The 18,629-nt window shown below is 42.6% G+C and overlaps 1 protein-coding gene across 1 annotated transcript; it reads left to right on the top strand.

Moving 5' to 3' along the window:
- The first annotated feature begins 15,819 nt into the window (after nucleotides 1–15,819).
- Nucleotides 15,820–18,008, top strand: klf2b (Kruppel like factor 2b). The gene is made up of 3 exons (XM_077559859.1): nucleotides 15,820–16,146; nucleotides 16,272–17,196; nucleotides 17,297–18,008. The coding sequence occupies exons 1-3, from the start codon at nucleotides 16,075–16,077 to the stop codon at nucleotides 17,470–17,472; spliced, it is 1,173 nt and encodes a 390-aa protein (XP_077415985.1). The 5' UTR covers nucleotides 15,820–16,074; the 3' UTR covers nucleotides 17,473–18,008.
- Nucleotides 18,009–18,629: the final 621 nt, after the last annotated feature.

The following is an 18,629-nucleotide window of genomic DNA, read 5'->3' as shown; positions in this document are numbered from 1 at the left end:
CAAAACAAATGCTAGCTTCTTCGGACTTCCCATTCTCAAAGGCAGAGTAAACGTGGTCAAGTTTGCAAAGGCGGGTTTGCAGATCTACTTGAGTCAAAAAGTCAGGGACGCTTTGAACTTTGACCTTCTGAGCAGTCCCGTGAGATACGCTTACAGCTGTGCGGATGACTGACATAGTTGTGTTGCATTGAAAACAGAGTTGCATGCATTCTCATCAAGCCGTCATCATTCCAGTTTCCAAACATGATAAGAAGCATGACAAAGAGGCGGCCATAAATCACGAGCCTGATGAAGGCCTTTGAGGAAGCCCGAAGAGAGACACGGGTTATTAAAGAGCAGCAGCAAGGAGCCCTCAGGGAGACCATCACAGCGGCTTAACAGCCCCCTTCAGTTGAAGTGTTAAGTAGTGATAGTAAACGCATCAATTAGGTACGCAAGCTAAACCGACAGGCTTTTCTTCTCAGTCTTGTGCGTGTGTGTGCGCTCAAGCGAAAAAGGCTGTAGCGATTCATTGTCAAATGTGAAATCAGATTACATCACAAACTGACACAGAGAGAGGAAACTGCACTCTAGCGAAGCTACGTTAGCCGCCGCGCACACCAACTTCCTGCCACATCAGAATCCGAAACGCCGCGCGTGCCGCCTCTCATGCTGCCGTCCACGCCGCGCCGGATCTCGTTCACTTTTGCCGACCACCGATCGTAACCATATTAGTCAGTGGTGGAGAGACGCCCTTTAACTGATTTAACCGACCTCAAACGAGGTTGTTTTGCCTCCCAGAAATTGCTGCCTCAGCACTTTTGCTGAGTCGGTTGATAGTAGTTCACAAGATTGAAGCTAACCCTGCTCCTGTGAAGCTGGCTAAATATTTACTATTATAGTCATCCCAAAGAAATAGACCTCTATAAACAGCTTAGCAGCTAAGGCGTAATGTTGTAGCATGACAAAGTAGCATTTTGGCTAATGAGCTAATAGCATCATAGCATTATTTTAGGGATAATTAGGTGTTTCTCTCAGTATCAAGAATGCTCTGTCTTGTGAACTCGGCGAGTAAGGTCTTCCCAAGAACGTACATAAGAATGTGCGTCCTAAGAAGGCTAGTCTCTTTGTAATTGGAAAAGCTTGTGTACTTATGAACTTCCCCACTGGCTCTAAATTATTTCTGTATTTCATCACAGATATATCAAGTGACTAGATTTACACTTACAAATGTCAGTCCTTTCTTTCACTGTCGCATTAGACATTTTGGTAGTAGCACAAATTGCATCTTGGGATATTTTCCCAGCCAAGTCTTCACAAAACCAAACGGATGCAGCCTTGGTTTAGGCTAGCAGACAAGAACCGCATCCAGGTTTTCCATGCCTTCTTGGTTTATGCATACTTTGATGACGTTTCCCGAGCTCGCCAGGACGAAATAACGGACAAGAAATCCAATTAAGAAATGACTAATACATTGTTCACCTTTAAGCAAACAAAGGTGTACCTGTTGATTAAAATGAATATGTAGAAGACAGCATATGTCGGGAGACCAGAGGAAGGACCAAAGAAAGATGAGACAAAATGAAATCTAGCACCGGTCAGACACCATCTACTACCGACCGGGTTACCAAGCAGAATCTTTCACCAACCCCAGAAACATCTAAATTCCAACAAATTGGGGAGACCTTAAGAGACCAAAGGAAAGACTAAAGAAAGGAAGGAAGGATAGATGAAGCAGAGGGAGATCCACAAACACCAGCCTCCACCGATTCAGCGACCAGTGGGAGAAGCAAATTCTGTTTGAATTTCGCTAGATGCTGGTGCGGTGGTGCACTGCCGACCTGGTCGCAGACAGGACGGAGAATGTGGGTAGTGGTATGAATGGTGAGCAGTGCACGATAATGTATGTGCATTGCTTACCTTGGAGCAGACAAAGTTGCACCTGCTGATTTTTTGTTGGATTCAAATAACTTGGTATACAATCGCATAGTATTATCCAGAACATGCGTCAACCTTCAATCTGATAGCTGGATTACAGGGTGGAACCAGTCCCTGACACCGAGTCCACTGAAGAAGATAGCATCATCATGCTCACCCCGCACCCACCACTAAATCAGAGTGTTTTACAGCTTTTGGACGGGGGGAGGCGGGGGTTAATGTGCCTGTGCTCCTTTGAGATAACATCGGTGATGTTCTGAGGAACCTGTCTGACCTTGTAGCTTCTATTCCGGAGCGACCGGCCTGGTGGACCTCGGTCTAGCGGCCTCTGGGGCAAACTGCCCAATATTAGCTGTATTAGCTCAGATCAAAGCTTGGGAATTCTCTTTTTCAGGGCGAGAACGCAATTCCTTTTGAGCAAAGATATTCCACACTTTTCCGAGATCAAAAGTGAGCTGTACAAATAAACTTCCATTTGAAGTCACAACAAGAAGACCCTGCCCATCAAAATGGCCTCAAACGCGGGGCCCCGCTACTGTGTTTGTCCAAGACCGGCATTGAGCACAACATTGAGCAGCAACAACAAGGCCTCTCTGACAGAGCGCGGTCATGTGCAAACACACCAGTGCACTCAAGGAATCGTAACCAGGTGCAGGGGAGGAAATACCTGCAGCATTCCACGCTGCAGGAATGTTTTTATTAGCCTCTTTTTATTTTTATTTTACAAATGTCGCCTTTCGGAGGTGTGTACACTATAAAGTGCCCTGCAGGCCCGATCGCTCAATCAAGGGCAAGCAGCGGCTTCAATGGGGAACCTGTGTCCCGGGCCCTGGTGGCTTACGCTATTTGGACAGCTGGCACAGTTTAGCTCGGCATGTTCAAATGTAGCCGTGGAAAGAAACATAACAGAATGGACTCTACTTTTATTGGATACTGTCACTGCACTGCACTCAAGTTTGATCATGACCATATCAGTGGACAGCTTTCCTTTTTATAATACAGTCACTTCATTATTATTGCAAACAAAAATGAGAACTGAGCGAAGAAGGGCCCCACCTTCATGGCAAATCCTTGAAATGACGATCAATGTAGTGGCGTCCATCTGTGGCCAATATCTGCTTCAGATTTGGGGGCTCATTTGGGCAAATTCCCAAGTAGGACTTGGTCAGAGCCCTGGAATTCGCACCATTCACATCAAACAGGACGACTTTGTGTTCGATTTCAGGCGTGGGTCCTCAAGACTCTTTCTCGCAAACACAAGTCTTGTATGTCTATTGGTGAAAACTGGTACCTGCGGCGCATTTTTCTCATTATGTTTGACGAGTTTTACAAGTGATTGAACTTCACTGGATGTTCCTGCTACACACAATGAGAAAAACCAAAATGTTTCTCGATTTAGCGGGGTCCAGCAGTCGAGTCCAGTGCTTCCCAACCTTTTTTCCACCACGGACCGGTTCACACAAGTCACAACTCTGCTTGGCTATTCGGCGGCTGATTAATAAAAGGCTACAACAACAAACGCAAATCCACGATGTCATTTTAAGTACTAGCAACACAAACACCATTAACACGTATAATAATAATATGGTGAGGTCACTATGGTAACGCTTATGAATGATACGAGCAACACAAAAACTGGGGTATTTCGTAGATATAACAATGAATGTGAAGCCACATTTTTATGTAGCTATATTAGTAGCACCCTTAAAGTCCATGAGTAACTCACTCACCATAACGCTAAATTAAGAGCCGCTCGGCGCAGAGCGGGCCATCATGCGCGGGAATCAGCTGTAGCTTTTCTTTTTCTTCTCGGTCACGGGCTCCTGCGTTGTCTCATAACTGGGCCTTTTCTTTGTTGCAAAGAAACTTTCCAACTATGTCTGTTTTTTTACTCATTTTTCTAACTTGTCGATTAGCATCAGCGCTGCGCGACTGAGATCATTAGCATCTTGACATGCGTCAAGGGTCCGTCGTAAACAGAGAGAATCCTGTCACTTTTCAAAATAAAATATTTTTAAGCCTCAGCTAATGAATTCACCGGAAGTACAGTAAGTTTTTTTTATTCTTTCAACTGTGCGGCCCGTTCAGTGGTTGGGGTAAACTTCTGCGCGGCTTACGGTTCCTCTAATCGGGCAAACAGAGATTGGAAATAGTTCTTTCGGCTACCGGCAGTGATTTTAAACCTGGGGAATGTCACGTGTGGTCACGGAGCGGCGTGGTGTCTGTTGGCGTGTGAGGTGGAGGACCCAAAATGCAGGGAGGCAGGAGAACCACAGCAGGAGTGCAGGCGAGACTGGCGTGCTTTATTTTACAACAAACACTAACCAGGGTACTGGTTAATGCTAACTAAACAAGGAACTGAAAAGATACAAAATCAAAGTGAGAGCCAAGACTCCGGGGGTGACCATGACAAGCGGCAATGATCCCACACAGACTGATCACCACCCGGGAACTAAATACACCCACATTAATTGGGTAACTAGCCACACCTGGGGCCAGGCACAAGTGGCTGAGGGCCCGGATTGGCCAACCCGCGGAAGGGCGGGAACCCACTCAGGGCCCCCACCAAAGCCAGATCTTCCCAGACATGACAGGGAAAAAGTTTACTAAAAAATTGAAAAACTGTGGGACATGTTATTTTCAGCAATCAGACACACACAACATGTAACCAATGTTGGAATATTCAACATTTATTTATAATTCCATTTTTTTCACAGTGATTTAATATCATACAACATTTTTTGTAGGTCTTGCAAACATTATTATTATAAAACTTTATCAAAGTTTACTTGGCAAATGTTTTATTTTTTTTAATTGCCATGTTTGTTTGCAGTTAGCAGGCTAAGATAGCTTGAAAGGCTTCAACGAGTTTATCCGGACACAAACGATTTAATGAATGCCGTTTTACACCAGTAACTCGTGTCAAGCAATACATTTGCATTGACATTTACATTTGTGTAGGCGCTCGTCTTTGCAATTAAATAATTCAAAATGTTGTGGTAGCTCACTAAGGGGAACGTAGTGGCTTCCAGGCCGATGGTGAAAGTCCACACATAGGGATCTTGCCCTCCAACCAACTCCAGCTTTTGGAGATAGCGGCTCAGAACGGCTGGTTCCATTGAGTCGCAGTAATCTACTTTCCTACTCGGGACGTTTTTTTGCTACATTTGTCATATTTTCTCACATTTTAAACGAAACGCTAACCGAAAGCAATCCTCGCTCCGTGTATTTCTATTGATTGTTTGCCCTCCAGGAGGGTAAGCGGTAGCTAAGCATTCTGGGTAAAGTGACGTCAGCGAGAAGGGTCTATTTATTTTTATACCAAAATGGCAGACTTCTCGTTGGCTTGGGTTCTTGAAACTTTTTTTTTTTTCAAAGGGTATATTTATGATAAACATGTCGTGGTCCCAAATAAAGATGGCCTTGGTGGCAGAATTTTTGTCATTTTTAAGAGTTTCATGAAGAAAGTCCAAAAACTTTGCTGTCACTTTCCTACTAAACATGAGAAAAACTGAATTTCTCAATTTAGCCTCGCCCATCTCTCTAGCGTACATAAGTAGTTCGAATTCAGCAACAAACAAATACAATTTAGGAGTAGTTTGGCTTTGAAAGGACTTTTGGAAACACCCAAAAATGACCTTAAATTGGCTGTTGCAAAACAAAATGGCAGACTTTGTGTCATTTCAAACATTGTTTCTTAAGACTTTAATGTAGGTCTACTCATGATAGCATAGCATAGCATAGCATAGCATAGCAACACATAGCATAGCATAGCATAGCATAGCATAGCATACAAAAACTGTACAATAACTCACACAGCGGTGTGTTCAAAGACCTATGTTTGAGAGAGAGAGAGAGAGAGAGAGAGGGCGAATGCGCCACTTCAGGACCCCAAGAGGCCGCCCACCCGTCTGCCAGTTCTGTTTTATCACGTAAAAAGCGCCTTTCTTCTCACTAAGAAGAGAAAAAAAAAACATTTTTACAGCAAGTGGAGCTGTGTGTGCATTTGTGAGTGCGCGTGTGTGGTGGGCCGGTATGATTCCTGTGTTAACAGCTAGTAAATTGGGGCCCCTGAAGTGCTTCACTGGCTCAATGATATCCACATGCAGACAACACTATTAGCGGCCGCGCTAGCCAGCCAGACAGTGTGCTGCATCCACAGTTTTGATGGTATCTATTAGGGGTGTGCCAAAAAAATCAATTCTCATAAGAATTGCGATTGTCATTTAGTACGATTCAGAATCAATTTTAAATGTCCCAAAATGGATTTTATTTAAATTATTTTATACTGTCTTGACTTTGTGTGTGCCTTTATTTGGAGCGCTGTTCATGTTGTACCCAGTTTAGCCACTTATGGGCAGTGTGGTTCCATGCGGTCTAATACACTGTTAAGTTGTAGCCACATTAGAGAGTAGAAGGAAAAAGTCACGATCAAGTTATTCCAATAAAAGTTGTTTTTTTGCAGCGTGGAGCCGTTCTTTTGAGTGATAAAAGTGCCGTGAGTAGCGCGCTAATTAGCGTTAGCGAGTCAGACTGGAGTAGATCATTACAATTGTTTGCACATCTATAAAATGAAGCAAAAATCATTGTCAATCAAATCATTTTGAATAAAAAATTGCCCCTAACCGAAAATTGATACTGAATCGAATCGCAGACCCAAAAATCGGAATCGAATCGTGAGTCAAAGATTCCCACCACTAGTACCCATCATATACGTTTGTATTTGTCAACAGTTTTCATCTTGCCAGTTTTTATCATGACTCTTGACAGGTTTTAATCGTTCGTATTGACGGGTTTTTATCCGTTTTGATCCTATCCACTGACAGATAAAACACAATTAAAGGTATGCGATTTAATTACGTGTCGGTCTTTAATCGTACCTAATGAGAAATCTTATTGTATCAGTTTTTATCTTATCCATTGAACGTTTTTAATCATCAACCGTTATGTAATTTGCAGTTTTTATTCTACACATTTACTGTTTTTATCTTCGAGATCTATCTTTAGAGTTTTGACATTCTAGACACTGTATGCATTATGACTAAATGACATACTATAGGTTTAATAACACATAGTAATGTTGTAATGAGTCTATATGCACAAACATACACAAAGAGTTCAAAAAAGGCCTGGAGCGATGGTCTGCTGAGAGCAGCTTTCATGTTGGGATTTATGCAAATGAGCGCAATTAAGATGACTGCTGCTTTCTGCTTGGTGGCTCTCAGAGTGAAACTGTGCTCGTCTTTGGTGATGCTAATAGGAACGGCGAAACTTCTTACAGAGAGTATCGACATGTTTGTTATGTCTTCTGTCTACTTAGATATCTTGAATTACAGTACAATAAAATTGACGTTAACGTTCATTTCAATGGGGAAATAAATATTAAAAATACATATATTTTGTATGAATTTATATATGCAGACATCATTTTATTATGTCCAGATATAATATGCCCGTCTATTCAGCATCGGTGATTCCCCCATTTTTTTGTGTGCCAAATGTTTGAGTGAAATTGGAGCGGTATTGGAATGTCAGACTGTTGGCACGTGCTTCATCTTTTAGGCTAAACATTCTCTTGGTCCAAAGAGGAGGAGGAGGAGGAGGAAGGGGGCACACAAGAGGCTGAATGCTTTCATTCTCTGCCTGCGTTTGAATGTGGCCGCGTGCGAGCAGGAAAAGGAGCCAAACGTGCTTCCTGAGTGGGTCCGAGAAGGGGGAAACGGCTGTAATGAGCGAGGGGCGGGCGGATAAAAATAACCGGCTATATAAGCCCGAGCGCCGGGGCCCGCTCGCACTCAAACGCTCGCTGCCTCTCACTCCAGTCGGGACGTCCCGTATGCTCTCACGCACACGCGCACACACACACACACACACACTGATTTTCCATGGACGTTGTAGTAACGCAAGCGGGCCGGTCCCCCCGCCGAGGTGACGGAAGGCTCCTTCCTTCTCGCAGACTTGACACAGACGTGATGCATGCTTGGCGTGAACCCCACGACAACAACAACATCGTCATGGAAATTATGAGCCCGCCATCACGTTTTCAACCAACTCTTTTTTGCTCCAATTCATACAAGTCGCTTGAATTTATGTGGCGTCAAATCACTGCACAAGTTTTGGGACAGCCCTCTTGATAGAGGTGGGAGGTCGAGGGGTCACCAATGACCTACATATACAACAACAATGCTAGTAATTATGCAGTCCCAATTTAGGGCTTCCAGTAAGTGCATATTCCATTTTTTTTGTCCAATCAGATTTCAGCCTTTATGTGTTGCCATGTCAGCCGCACAACGCGGCTGAACCTGACTGGAATGAAGCACTGCAAGAAAAAAAGAAAAAAGAAGAAAAAAAAGGAGCGATAGGTTGCAACTCACATATTGAGTAATTTGATCGACCAATGAACTTTGACAGAAAACTGTCAACCTACTTGCTAAATATGGTTTTCTTTGTTTATTTGAAACAAAACAAGGTCTGTAAACGGTTAATTGATTATCAAAGTAATTATCAATGCAGGCTTTCCCCCAGCATTTTATTAGTAAACCTCTTTGACTGCCAAAAACGTTAAATAACGTTTAGTAAAATCCTATGGAGGAGTGCCAAAGACGTTAAAAGACGTTTTTTTTTCTTTTCAAAACAGGTGAAACTAACCATTTTCTATTGTTGATTACTGAAAAACGGAATAAGGTAGAAACAAACTTTTTCTGATGAAAGATGAGAGTCCAATCTTTCATTTGGTAGTATGTGTGTTTCCATAGTCCAAACACATAATTTTCTGTGGACCTTGAAAGATCAGTCAAAAATGCTTAAATCGGCTGGCACCCACGGCATCCCTTTTCTGAAAACGTCTGGCAGTCAAAGAGTTAGCCCGTCCTATTTTGTATGCCAGCATCTGCCTCTTAAACTTTTCAATTCCTGAAGCTATTCCAATACTTTTGTCAATAGATATATCTTGGCAATTTTTTTGTTCAAAGTGGTGAATTATTACAGATAGTAAACAGAAGGTTTCCCGGAAGTCACGTTGTGTAAAAACTTCATTCAAAAGGGTACTTTGGAAATTTGGGAAGTAGTTTCAGGAAAGTTTGGAAATAAAGAAAGTCATGAGCCGTTTGCTTAACCCCATTTTTATTTCATTCTTTGGTGTTCAACATGGCACCTGACTCGAGCCCTTATTTTAGTGTCTTATTTGCTTTTCACTTACCGAGACAATTACGGCCTGTCATTTTATCTTTTTTTTCTAGAAAACACAAAAAAAGTGACTCATTATATCATATTAATAACTAAATTTCTGTATTAGGGCCACGTATATATATATATATATATATATATATATATATATATTAGAAAGTGGCAAATTTGCGACTTTATTAAGTGGCAGATTTGTGACAACAACTAAAATCAGAAACTTACAAGAAATACACGTAGCATCCTACTTGTATGTTTGTGCCAATACTTTTCGGTCGGATTTTCAAATAAGGAGATTGCTTAAGTAATTGCTTTAGCAGAGATGAACCATATCATGCATAATCTCATATCATGGCTGCTTGGTGCTTCCAGTGACATACGCCTCGCTTTGCAAAGGTTCACACCCTGAGGATGAAACATTTAAGTTACAAGCAGTCCTCAAGTTACGGCTGGCGATGTAACCCGAATTTCAACTTGAGTCGGATTTCCCCGCTAAAGTCAATATTTGTACAGTAATTTTAAAAAATGATGGCGAGCCGACCGGCTGATGGACGTCCGTTGCTGGAGGTAACAACAACACAACTTTAAATAACTTGAAAATGGCGGGATTACTGTGGGAACGGGCACCGTAAAGTCAAAACGACGTAACTCGAGGACTCCCTGTTTTTTGTTCAAATGTATATTTACTTGCACATTATTGTTTCCAGAATTATAACACATTGATACATTTGAGATTTTTGTGTGTGCAAGTATCTAAGTTGATGAGTCCAATCTGCTGCTCTCCGTCATTCACTTGCATTGGCCTAAAGTATGCTAGCTTCTGATTGGTTGTTGTTAGTCAGCTGATAGGGGATCAAGGAGTGTTGTCGCCGTGTATGACATGTCAAGTTTAAATTAAGAACAAATCCTGCCTTTTCTTTCTATAAACAGTGTCCCATTAACCACCAACGAATCCTCACAGTAGACTGCAGTATAGCTACGCGACGTGCGTTTGTCGTAAGCTTCTGAGTTTTTTCCCGCAAATCCTCTTTGAGACGCTCACATCCTCCAGAACTTTCTACTTGCAGACCGACAGTCCTGAGGAAATGCACAGCTGGATTCAAGCCATCAACGGCGCCATCGTGGCCCAGGATGCTCTACCAGCTCGGATGACAGCTCGCCCGCCGTCACCTCCTCGTCCACCTTCTATTTGGACTTGGATGAGGAGCTCCCTTACCCACAATCCCCAGAAGATGCCCAAGTCCAGCAGATGGCGGCGGGTGACGAGTCGCTATGGAAACGGTGCAGCAAGGAGGAGATGGATCTCTAACCCGAGTGATTTAATTTGAGGACGGTGGAGACTCCTCAGCTTCATTAACTTTTTCTTACTTGGAGTTTGCTCTGCTCCTGATTTACTTTTTTTTTTTTTAAATCATGTATTTATTATTAAAATACTCCAAAAAAACACCCAAAAAAATAAAAAATAAATAAAAAATAAAGAACAAATCCGTCTCCATCCTGCCTTTTCTTTTATATAAACAGTGTCCCATTAACCACCAACGAATCCTCACATTAGACTATAGCTACGCTACGTGTATTTGTCGTAAGTTTCTAAGTTTTTTCCCCATCAAATATGCCACTTTGTAGTCGCAAATTTGTGAGGTTTTTTTCTCGGAATATTACCCCTCTGCCTCCCCAGAAAAAAAAAAATAAAAAATAAAAAATTATAATAAAAAAAATAAATATATATTATATATATATATATAAATATAAATATATATATATATATTTTTTTTTTAAATATATATATATATATGTGTGTGGCCGTCGTACATTTCAGGGGTGGAACTGAAAGGTTTGTTTAACTAAGGATGTAGCTGATAATATCAGAGGTGGCAGCCTCATGAGATGTTCAACACAAGAAAATATTTTTGTTAAAATATGACTTAGGCATTACTTTATGTTATGATAAATTCTCTTATATTTGAGTTTTATTTATAGCACTTTGATTCAGCTATGATTGTTTTTAAAGTGCCTTACAAATAAGATTGACTTGAGGTGAGTTCAGTGTGAAAGAAAACAGTCATTTCAAAGGCCCATGAATCTTTGGGGAATGTTCCACGTTACTTATTGGAATGTCTGAGTTCAAGTAACTACAAGTAAAGGTTTCTGGAACTTTCTCTGGAAGTCAGCTTTGGGAAAGTCCACTGCACAAATAAAAGGTCCAAAAAGGAGCGTTTGGATGACTTTGGTGCATAAGAAACCCTTCAAAACACCTTGAGGATGAACTGCAATGGATCTTATTGGAACAAGCATCAAGAACTAAAAGGTCCCGGGGACTTTCAGTGAAAATGCGGTAAAGTTTGTGGGGGACAGTTTGAGGAAGGCGAAAAAAAAGGTCCGTAAAAGGTGTGTCTTCTTTCATTTTCTGCAGGTGTCCCAATACTTTTGACCAAGAACGAAAAGTACCCGGAAGTTTTAGTCAAGGACTTGAGGTCCTTTAAAAACTTGTTTCGATGAGTTTGAATTTTAAGCAGCGGCCCCGTGGGGCGGCCATCTGCCTCGCCCAGATTCCTGAAAGCACGCCTCGGACCAAAACAAAACGTACTCGTGGGAAAGCCGGCCAAAAATGAAAACAACACACCTCCAGGAAATGGGCGGCTGACGTGAAGAGCCGTCAGCGCCTTCGCGACTCGCTTAGCCGCGTGACAACGCGATGATAGCGCAGACAAGTCTATCATTGTGCTTTTACTGTTTAAACACACACACAAAATACATAAAAACAGAAATATTTAAACAGAACTGTTTGAAAGCAACACAAATATAAAAAAAATACTAACAAATATTAAATGAAAAAAAAGCCTGACAAAAGAATACAAATCGATTACAAAATCAAACAACATTAAACATTTGAAAATAATACAAAAAACACATCAGAAAAATACTACAACAAAAGCAGATTGAACACACGCTCGCACATGCACGCACACACACACACGGGTTGCCCAACGACAAGCCAATTGCGCAAAAGCGTGTTCGGGAAAGATGTTCTGCAGTAAAGCTTCTGTAGAAATGTTGCTCATTGACTTTTTGTAGCCACGGCTTCTGCTTTCTGATGGAACGGCTGCAGAGTAAAGGACGGCCGGGTCAACAGGCCAAACTTGACACTCAATCCCGACAAGCTGTTTGTCTTGTTCTTGACCTCACGCCTCCAGGCTAGCGCAAGAAAAAAAAATGGGGGGAAAAAATGTCCCTGGGGGGGAATTAATGAAATGAATCCCAAAGATGGTTCCACCCTTCCAAATCCCAGTTAGTCTGCTTTGCCAACATTAAAGCAACACAACCTTGCCACCCTCCCCCCCCCCCCCGCCCCCCGCCCCCTCTTGAAAATGACGATGGTATACAGAAAACTGAAAGATGCCATTCCAGATGAAACCTCATGAAAATGTTACATCATCGTCATTCTACTGGTGATGTTTTAAGCGTTATCACGATATTGCTAAAAGAAATATGTCAGGAATTTGCTAAATGGGAAAGAGGCAAGTCAAATTATTCGGTACATTTGCACATTTTGCATACAAAACGCAGCGCTAAAAATTTTCTTTTAAAAAAATACACATATTTGGGTGAGAAAATATTGTATTAATAACCAAAAATATTGTGGAAAAATAAGATATTTGACAGTACAGATATTACTAACATATTCAAAGAAAAATACAAATAGGATAAAAAAAAAAATTATCGTGGGGAAAAAAACACAAAATACTACAAAAAAGTGTTACAATAATACCAGCTATTAGATTAAAAAACAAAAACAAATAAACACATGTTCAAATATTGAAAAAACAAAAATTTTAGGAAATATAACAAAAAATATCAGATGAAAAATACAAAACTCTTTGGCAAAAAAAATAAAAATCTGAAACAAAAAATAGAAAACAATTAAACATATTTGTAAATAATGAAAAATATTAGGAAAATACTAAAGCACTAGAAAAAAAAAGTGTAATGTAAAAATGTAATGTAAAAATGTAAATATCTAAAATAATATTGGTAAAAAAATGCAAAAATAATATTGGTTAAAAAATGCGAAATCATTTGACAAAATATAAAAAAATATAAGATCACATAAAGATCTTAAAAATACAAAACTATGGCAACAAAAATTATTAGATGAAAAATGCAAAAAAAAAAATGCTAATTTTTTTTTAGAAAAAAATACAACCTATTATCAAAAACATACAGAAACATTGGCAAGTAACATTAACCTATTTGTGGAAAAAATAGAAACATATTAGGCAAAAAAATATATATTGGGGGGAAAAACAATATATGTGGCGGGACTAAAACATATTTGGGGAAATTGAAAGCATGCTTGAAAAATAAAAACACCAAATTATTGTGTGTGTGTGTGTGTGTGGTGGTGGTGGTGGTGGTGGTGGTGGGGGGGGGGGGGTGTTACAAAAATGACAAATAGAAAAACACCGCTGTCACATGGGCTGCCTTCTGCTATTTTTAATGAAGCATTCTAACACATTTTATGCTTTCTGGTTCATGAATAGTTATGTCACACAGACAGAGTGTGTGTGTGTGTGTGTGTGTGTGTTTGGACTGTTCACCAAAATTCCATAAGTTCTTCCTTGTTAACTGTTGATTGTATACTTTGTGCACAGCACAAGCTATGTCAGTTCACAGCTGTAAGGGGAACCAATATAAGTACAGAAATAAAAATTCCTCATCTGACATTTATGAAAAGTATTTTGACATTTCCAAACACCTGACAAGACGTAAGCACAATTATAAAGTGAGCAGCTGTTGAACTGACTAACAAAAGGAGTAAACACAAGATTATTATTAGCGCTGTTTAAAAGATTTGCAACTCATCGTTCAGCCATGCTAGCCAACCACGTGCTACTTCTCCAAGCATTATTATGCAAATTTAAATGACCCAGGCGCTTTCCATCATCTGATCTTACCGGATCCGCGTGGTGTGGTAAACTTTCCAATGAACAGAAACACACACACACAGAAAAATGGTGTGGAAAGCTCACAGCTGATGTCTGAACATGACAGCTGGATGCGAGCTTGAGCTGTCCGTCTGTTTGCTTACATCATCGCGCTGACCGCTCACTTCTCTCACCGCCGTGCAAAACTGAGCTTCATCCTCACCGCACCCCCCCACTGCAGGATGGGAAAACAAGTGAGGATGGATGGATGGTTTGTGCTAGAACCCTTTAAGCATGTGGACACTAACAGTGCAGCAACACGAACAGACAGAAAACATACCTGGGTGGCAAAGCAGAATGAGCAGCAAAATGTGCACTGGATTGAAAACTATTTCATTATGCCGTACTGTATTTTTTTTTTTTAAATAAATTATTAAATCAAAGCGTGCTATTTTTTAATTAAAAAAACAACAACACATTTCATTTTTTAATTTGCTGTTCTATGGTGGTCCGGGAACAGATTAATGGCGTTTCCATCCATTTCAATGAGGTAAGGTGATTTGAATTACATGTGATTTGATTTACCAGCGTGGTCACGGAATGTGTTAAATTGCCATTTGACGGCAATACTGTAAAATGTATTGTGAGAACGAAAATAAATAAATGTTTTTATTTATAATATTGCATTTCGACATTTTGATTGATAATGTGTCACCATGTCTGACTCGTATTTGATAGCTCTTGCATCAGCTGGTGTCCCTAATAAAGTGACCCATATTGTGTCCGTTCAGTGAAAAGCATGGATCTCCAAAATGTGGGTTGAAATCATTTATATTGTATCATGTGACTAAAAAAAAATTAATATCAATATCACACCATTGTAAGCTACAAGAGAAAAGGTAAACACCTTGATCAATTATAGAATATGTCAATCAAAATGTAGCCAAAGGCCTACTGTATTTCTATTTTATACTGTTTTCCTTTTTTTAATGTTCATTCATTTCTTGACAATTCTTTATTAACTTTTATTTTAATGTGCAAGTATTTGTATGAGATTGTGCAAGTGTACCGCCATCAATACTAGTATCGATCATGCAGAGAAAACACGCTCGAAAGCACAACTCTGTGCAGTTGTGATGTAAATTGGGAACCCCCCCCCCCCCCCCATGAAATAACCTACCACACCCCCATCCCACCGGTCCCATTAGCACTTGAATGTCATGTTACCTTAAATTGTGTTTACATCGCGACTGCTCTTTAGCGCGTTGGCGCCTGTTTGGACAAGCCCGCTGGGCTACGACAAACCCGCTTCCATTTATCCTCATCACGCACGCACGCGCGCGCGCACGCGGCACCTTACGGATGACATGCGAGGAGGAGCACGGGCACTCCCGGACAGATACTGGACATGTTTCGGTCAAGCCATGCGTTTGGCTGTCATTCAGACGTGATGTTATAACGTTGTGACCGGTGACTTATGTTTGTGTGCGCGCCTGCCCTTATTAAAGTGTTAATTTATGTGCGTGGGCTTTTGAAAATGTTCTCATTTTCTCGAAAAGTGCATAAATCACGACGATGGTGTCCCGGCAGCGCCGTTTTCTTCATTGCGCCAAATTACGTAATCCTCTACGGTTGCTATATGAACCGCTTGTGTGTGTTTGACACTTTTTTCCAGGTCCAAAGTGGGCGTGGCCATCCAGAGCGTGTGCGTCATTTCGCGTGGGCAGTCCCCACTCCCCCCTCCCTCTCTCGCTTAAAGGAACCCCGCTCGGCTGTCAGCACAGAGCAGCGCGCGTGAGACTGGAAGAAACGGCCCGAGAGAAGTCCCGCTTTATAAAGAGCTAAAATTACGCGACGTCGACGTGGTTTCCTGGGCGGCTAAAGAGGACTTTTATAAAGCGTCGAGTACGGTGGGGGTGGAAACTCACTTGCACTGAGAACACTTGTTGCGTGGCGGTGGAGCCACAGCCACTATTCGAGTCATTGAGGCGCACGGATTGCGCGCACCACTTTTGGGACTGACTTCTTGAAACAAAACGACAAAGCAAACATGGCTTTATCGGGAGTGATGCTACCTTCTTTCGCTACATTCACCAACCAAAGGGAGAAAAGCTGGGAAAACGTAAGTTAATTTAACTGGCGTTTTTGGAAAGTTGTAGCACATTTCATTTCAGCCTTTGTTCAAATGACAACTATTCTGTCTTGAAATAAATGTCATTGTAAATAAATGTTCTCTTGACGCTCCAGAGGTGGAAAGCGGAGAATGACAACAAGCTCCTTACCGGCAGCTGCTCCATGCTGGAGATGGTGCACGGCGCGGACAACCTGTTCCCCAAAAAGGACGACGAGGATCTGAGCAACTACTTAGATCTGGATTTTATCCTCGACGGAGCCTCAGCCTACGTGGCCCCGGCCGAACCCGGCGCGTACGCCGCGACGGACGCCGCCGCGCCCGCAGCCTTCCCCGCGGGCGAGCACCGCACCGCGCCGCCCCCGTACGCCGCCAGCCTCATGACCGAGCTGCTGCGCTCCGACGCCGGCTACGGGGTTCAGGCGCGCAGCCCCCAACAAGCGGTGCAGGGCCGCTTTTACGCCGCGCACTTCCCGCGACAGGTCATCAAAGTTGAGCCACCCATGGACAGTTACGGCCCCGTGTTGGGCATGGTGCCTCAAAGCTGCAGCAAAATCAAGCAGGAGGGCAACGTTTCGTGCATGATGCCCTTCGAGCAGCCGCGTTTGGCCATCTCTCCGCGGGCTGCAAGCAGCAGCATGACGCCTCCGCTCAGCCCGGACGAGCAGGCGGCGGCTTCGGACTTGTGCACGCCTATGAGCTGCTTCGCCAGCCATAAATACCACAACAACGCCTCCTTCCCGCAGCAGCATCATCATCACCATCAGCAGCAGCACCAACAACACATGCACATGGCCTACCACGGCGCGCATGCACACCCGGCGTTCAGCGTCTACGACGACGCGTTGGCTCTGCAGCAGCCGCAGAGGGCGATGCTCACGCCGCCTTCCTCGCCGCTGGAGCTGCTCGAGTCCAAGCCCAAGCGCGGGCGCCGCACTTGGCCGCGCAAGCGCACCGCCACGCACACCTGTACCTTCGCCGGATGCGGGAAGACGTACACTAAAAGCTCGCATCTCAAGGCTCACCTGCGGACGCACACGGGTAAGTTCACCTCAACTCACCCCTTGCGTAATTACGCAATTATGGTCCTACGTCTCTCCCAGTACCGGTTAATTAATCATATGTTCTTTTCCTCTGCCAGGTGAGAAGCCGTACCACTGCAGCTGGGAAGGCTGCGGCTGGAAGTTTGCGCGCTCTGACGAGCTGACGCGTCACTTCCGGAAACACACCGGACACAGGCCCTTCCAGTGTCACCTGTGCGAGCGCGCCTTCTCCAGGTCTGACCACCTGGCGCTGCACATGAAGCGACACATGTGAAAGGAGCCTGGACAACAACAAAAGAGACTTCTTGTGATGTTTTCTTTTTCTTTTATTTAAAGTGTTCTTCACATGACCAAAGTCTCCCCCCCTTAAATCTATCTAAATATATTATTTTCCAATCATGTAGCTGGTACTACTTTGGTTCTTTGAGAGCAGACCAATAAGGGGCTGGCCCTTGTACAGTGTATACTTAGAACTGGAATGTCTTTGACACACACCGAAGAAAAAGTGCCTTTCTATGACTCTGCTACTGTTTAAACAAATAACTGATGGCGACACCGCCACTCATTAGACAATCATGTTGACAGGAGTGAAATGCACACAGTGTATAGACAACGTTTTTCTCCAAAGAAAACTGCCTCCAAGGATGAATTGAACAGCCAATTCCATCCCTCCCCTGAATCCAGCCCTTTCTGTACACTATCAGGGCTTGACGTCCTGTGCATTATTTTCTACTTAAAGTTATATAAATATGTACATGGATTTTATACTGTTATGTGTATTTATTGTAAATATTAAAAAATGAAACTGAAGATCCTCTTTGCTTTGCCTCTTTCACTCCAAAATCGCTTCCTATGGACCTGCAAGCCGTCACGGCAGCGGCACTTAAGCGGGTTATACATGTTGCCATTGTGTAAGCACTTCAATTTTAAAATATGAGCACTTGATTTCCACTGCTGTGATGTTTTGCAGCTGCAAAAGACACGCACACACACACAAGCTGCAGCCACTTGCGGGCTTTAGCCTATAAATACAAACACTCCATCTCGGTAATTACAGAGGGAGCCCGGAGCCGTCTGGACATGGAGAGGGGGGTACATGGCTGAAGCCTCATCAGGGAGCCCGTCTTCCACTCGGCTTTCTGATGCCTCCCAATTATAGTCGCACATCAAAAAGGCCCCTTAATACGACAATTACACAGTGCACTTTGAAAAGCTGCTGCAAGTCCAGCTCATGCATGCGACGTCTGCGCGGTGTCATTTTCAGAGCAACTTCACAAGCATTAAGTGCACCCAAGCAGGGTGCCAATTAGTATTTGGACAATGACAGAGTTGTCTTTTCGCCTTAGTTGATACACCACCACGACAGATTTCGAAATACAACAAATCAAAGTTGGGATTGAAGGAGACTTTGAGCTTTCAATTAAGATGTGA

Source organism: Vanacampus margaritifer, chromosome 2 (genome assembly GCF_051991255.1).
Source record: "Vanacampus margaritifer isolate UIUO_Vmar chromosome 2, RoL_Vmar_1.0, whole genome shotgun sequence".
In the NCBI taxonomy this organism is placed as follows: Eukaryota; Metazoa; Chordata; class Actinopteri; order Syngnathiformes; family Syngnathidae; genus Vanacampus; species Vanacampus margaritifer.
The sequence above is the reverse complement of the archived record's forward strand: the minus strand, read 5'-3'. Positions and strand labels throughout refer to the sequence as shown.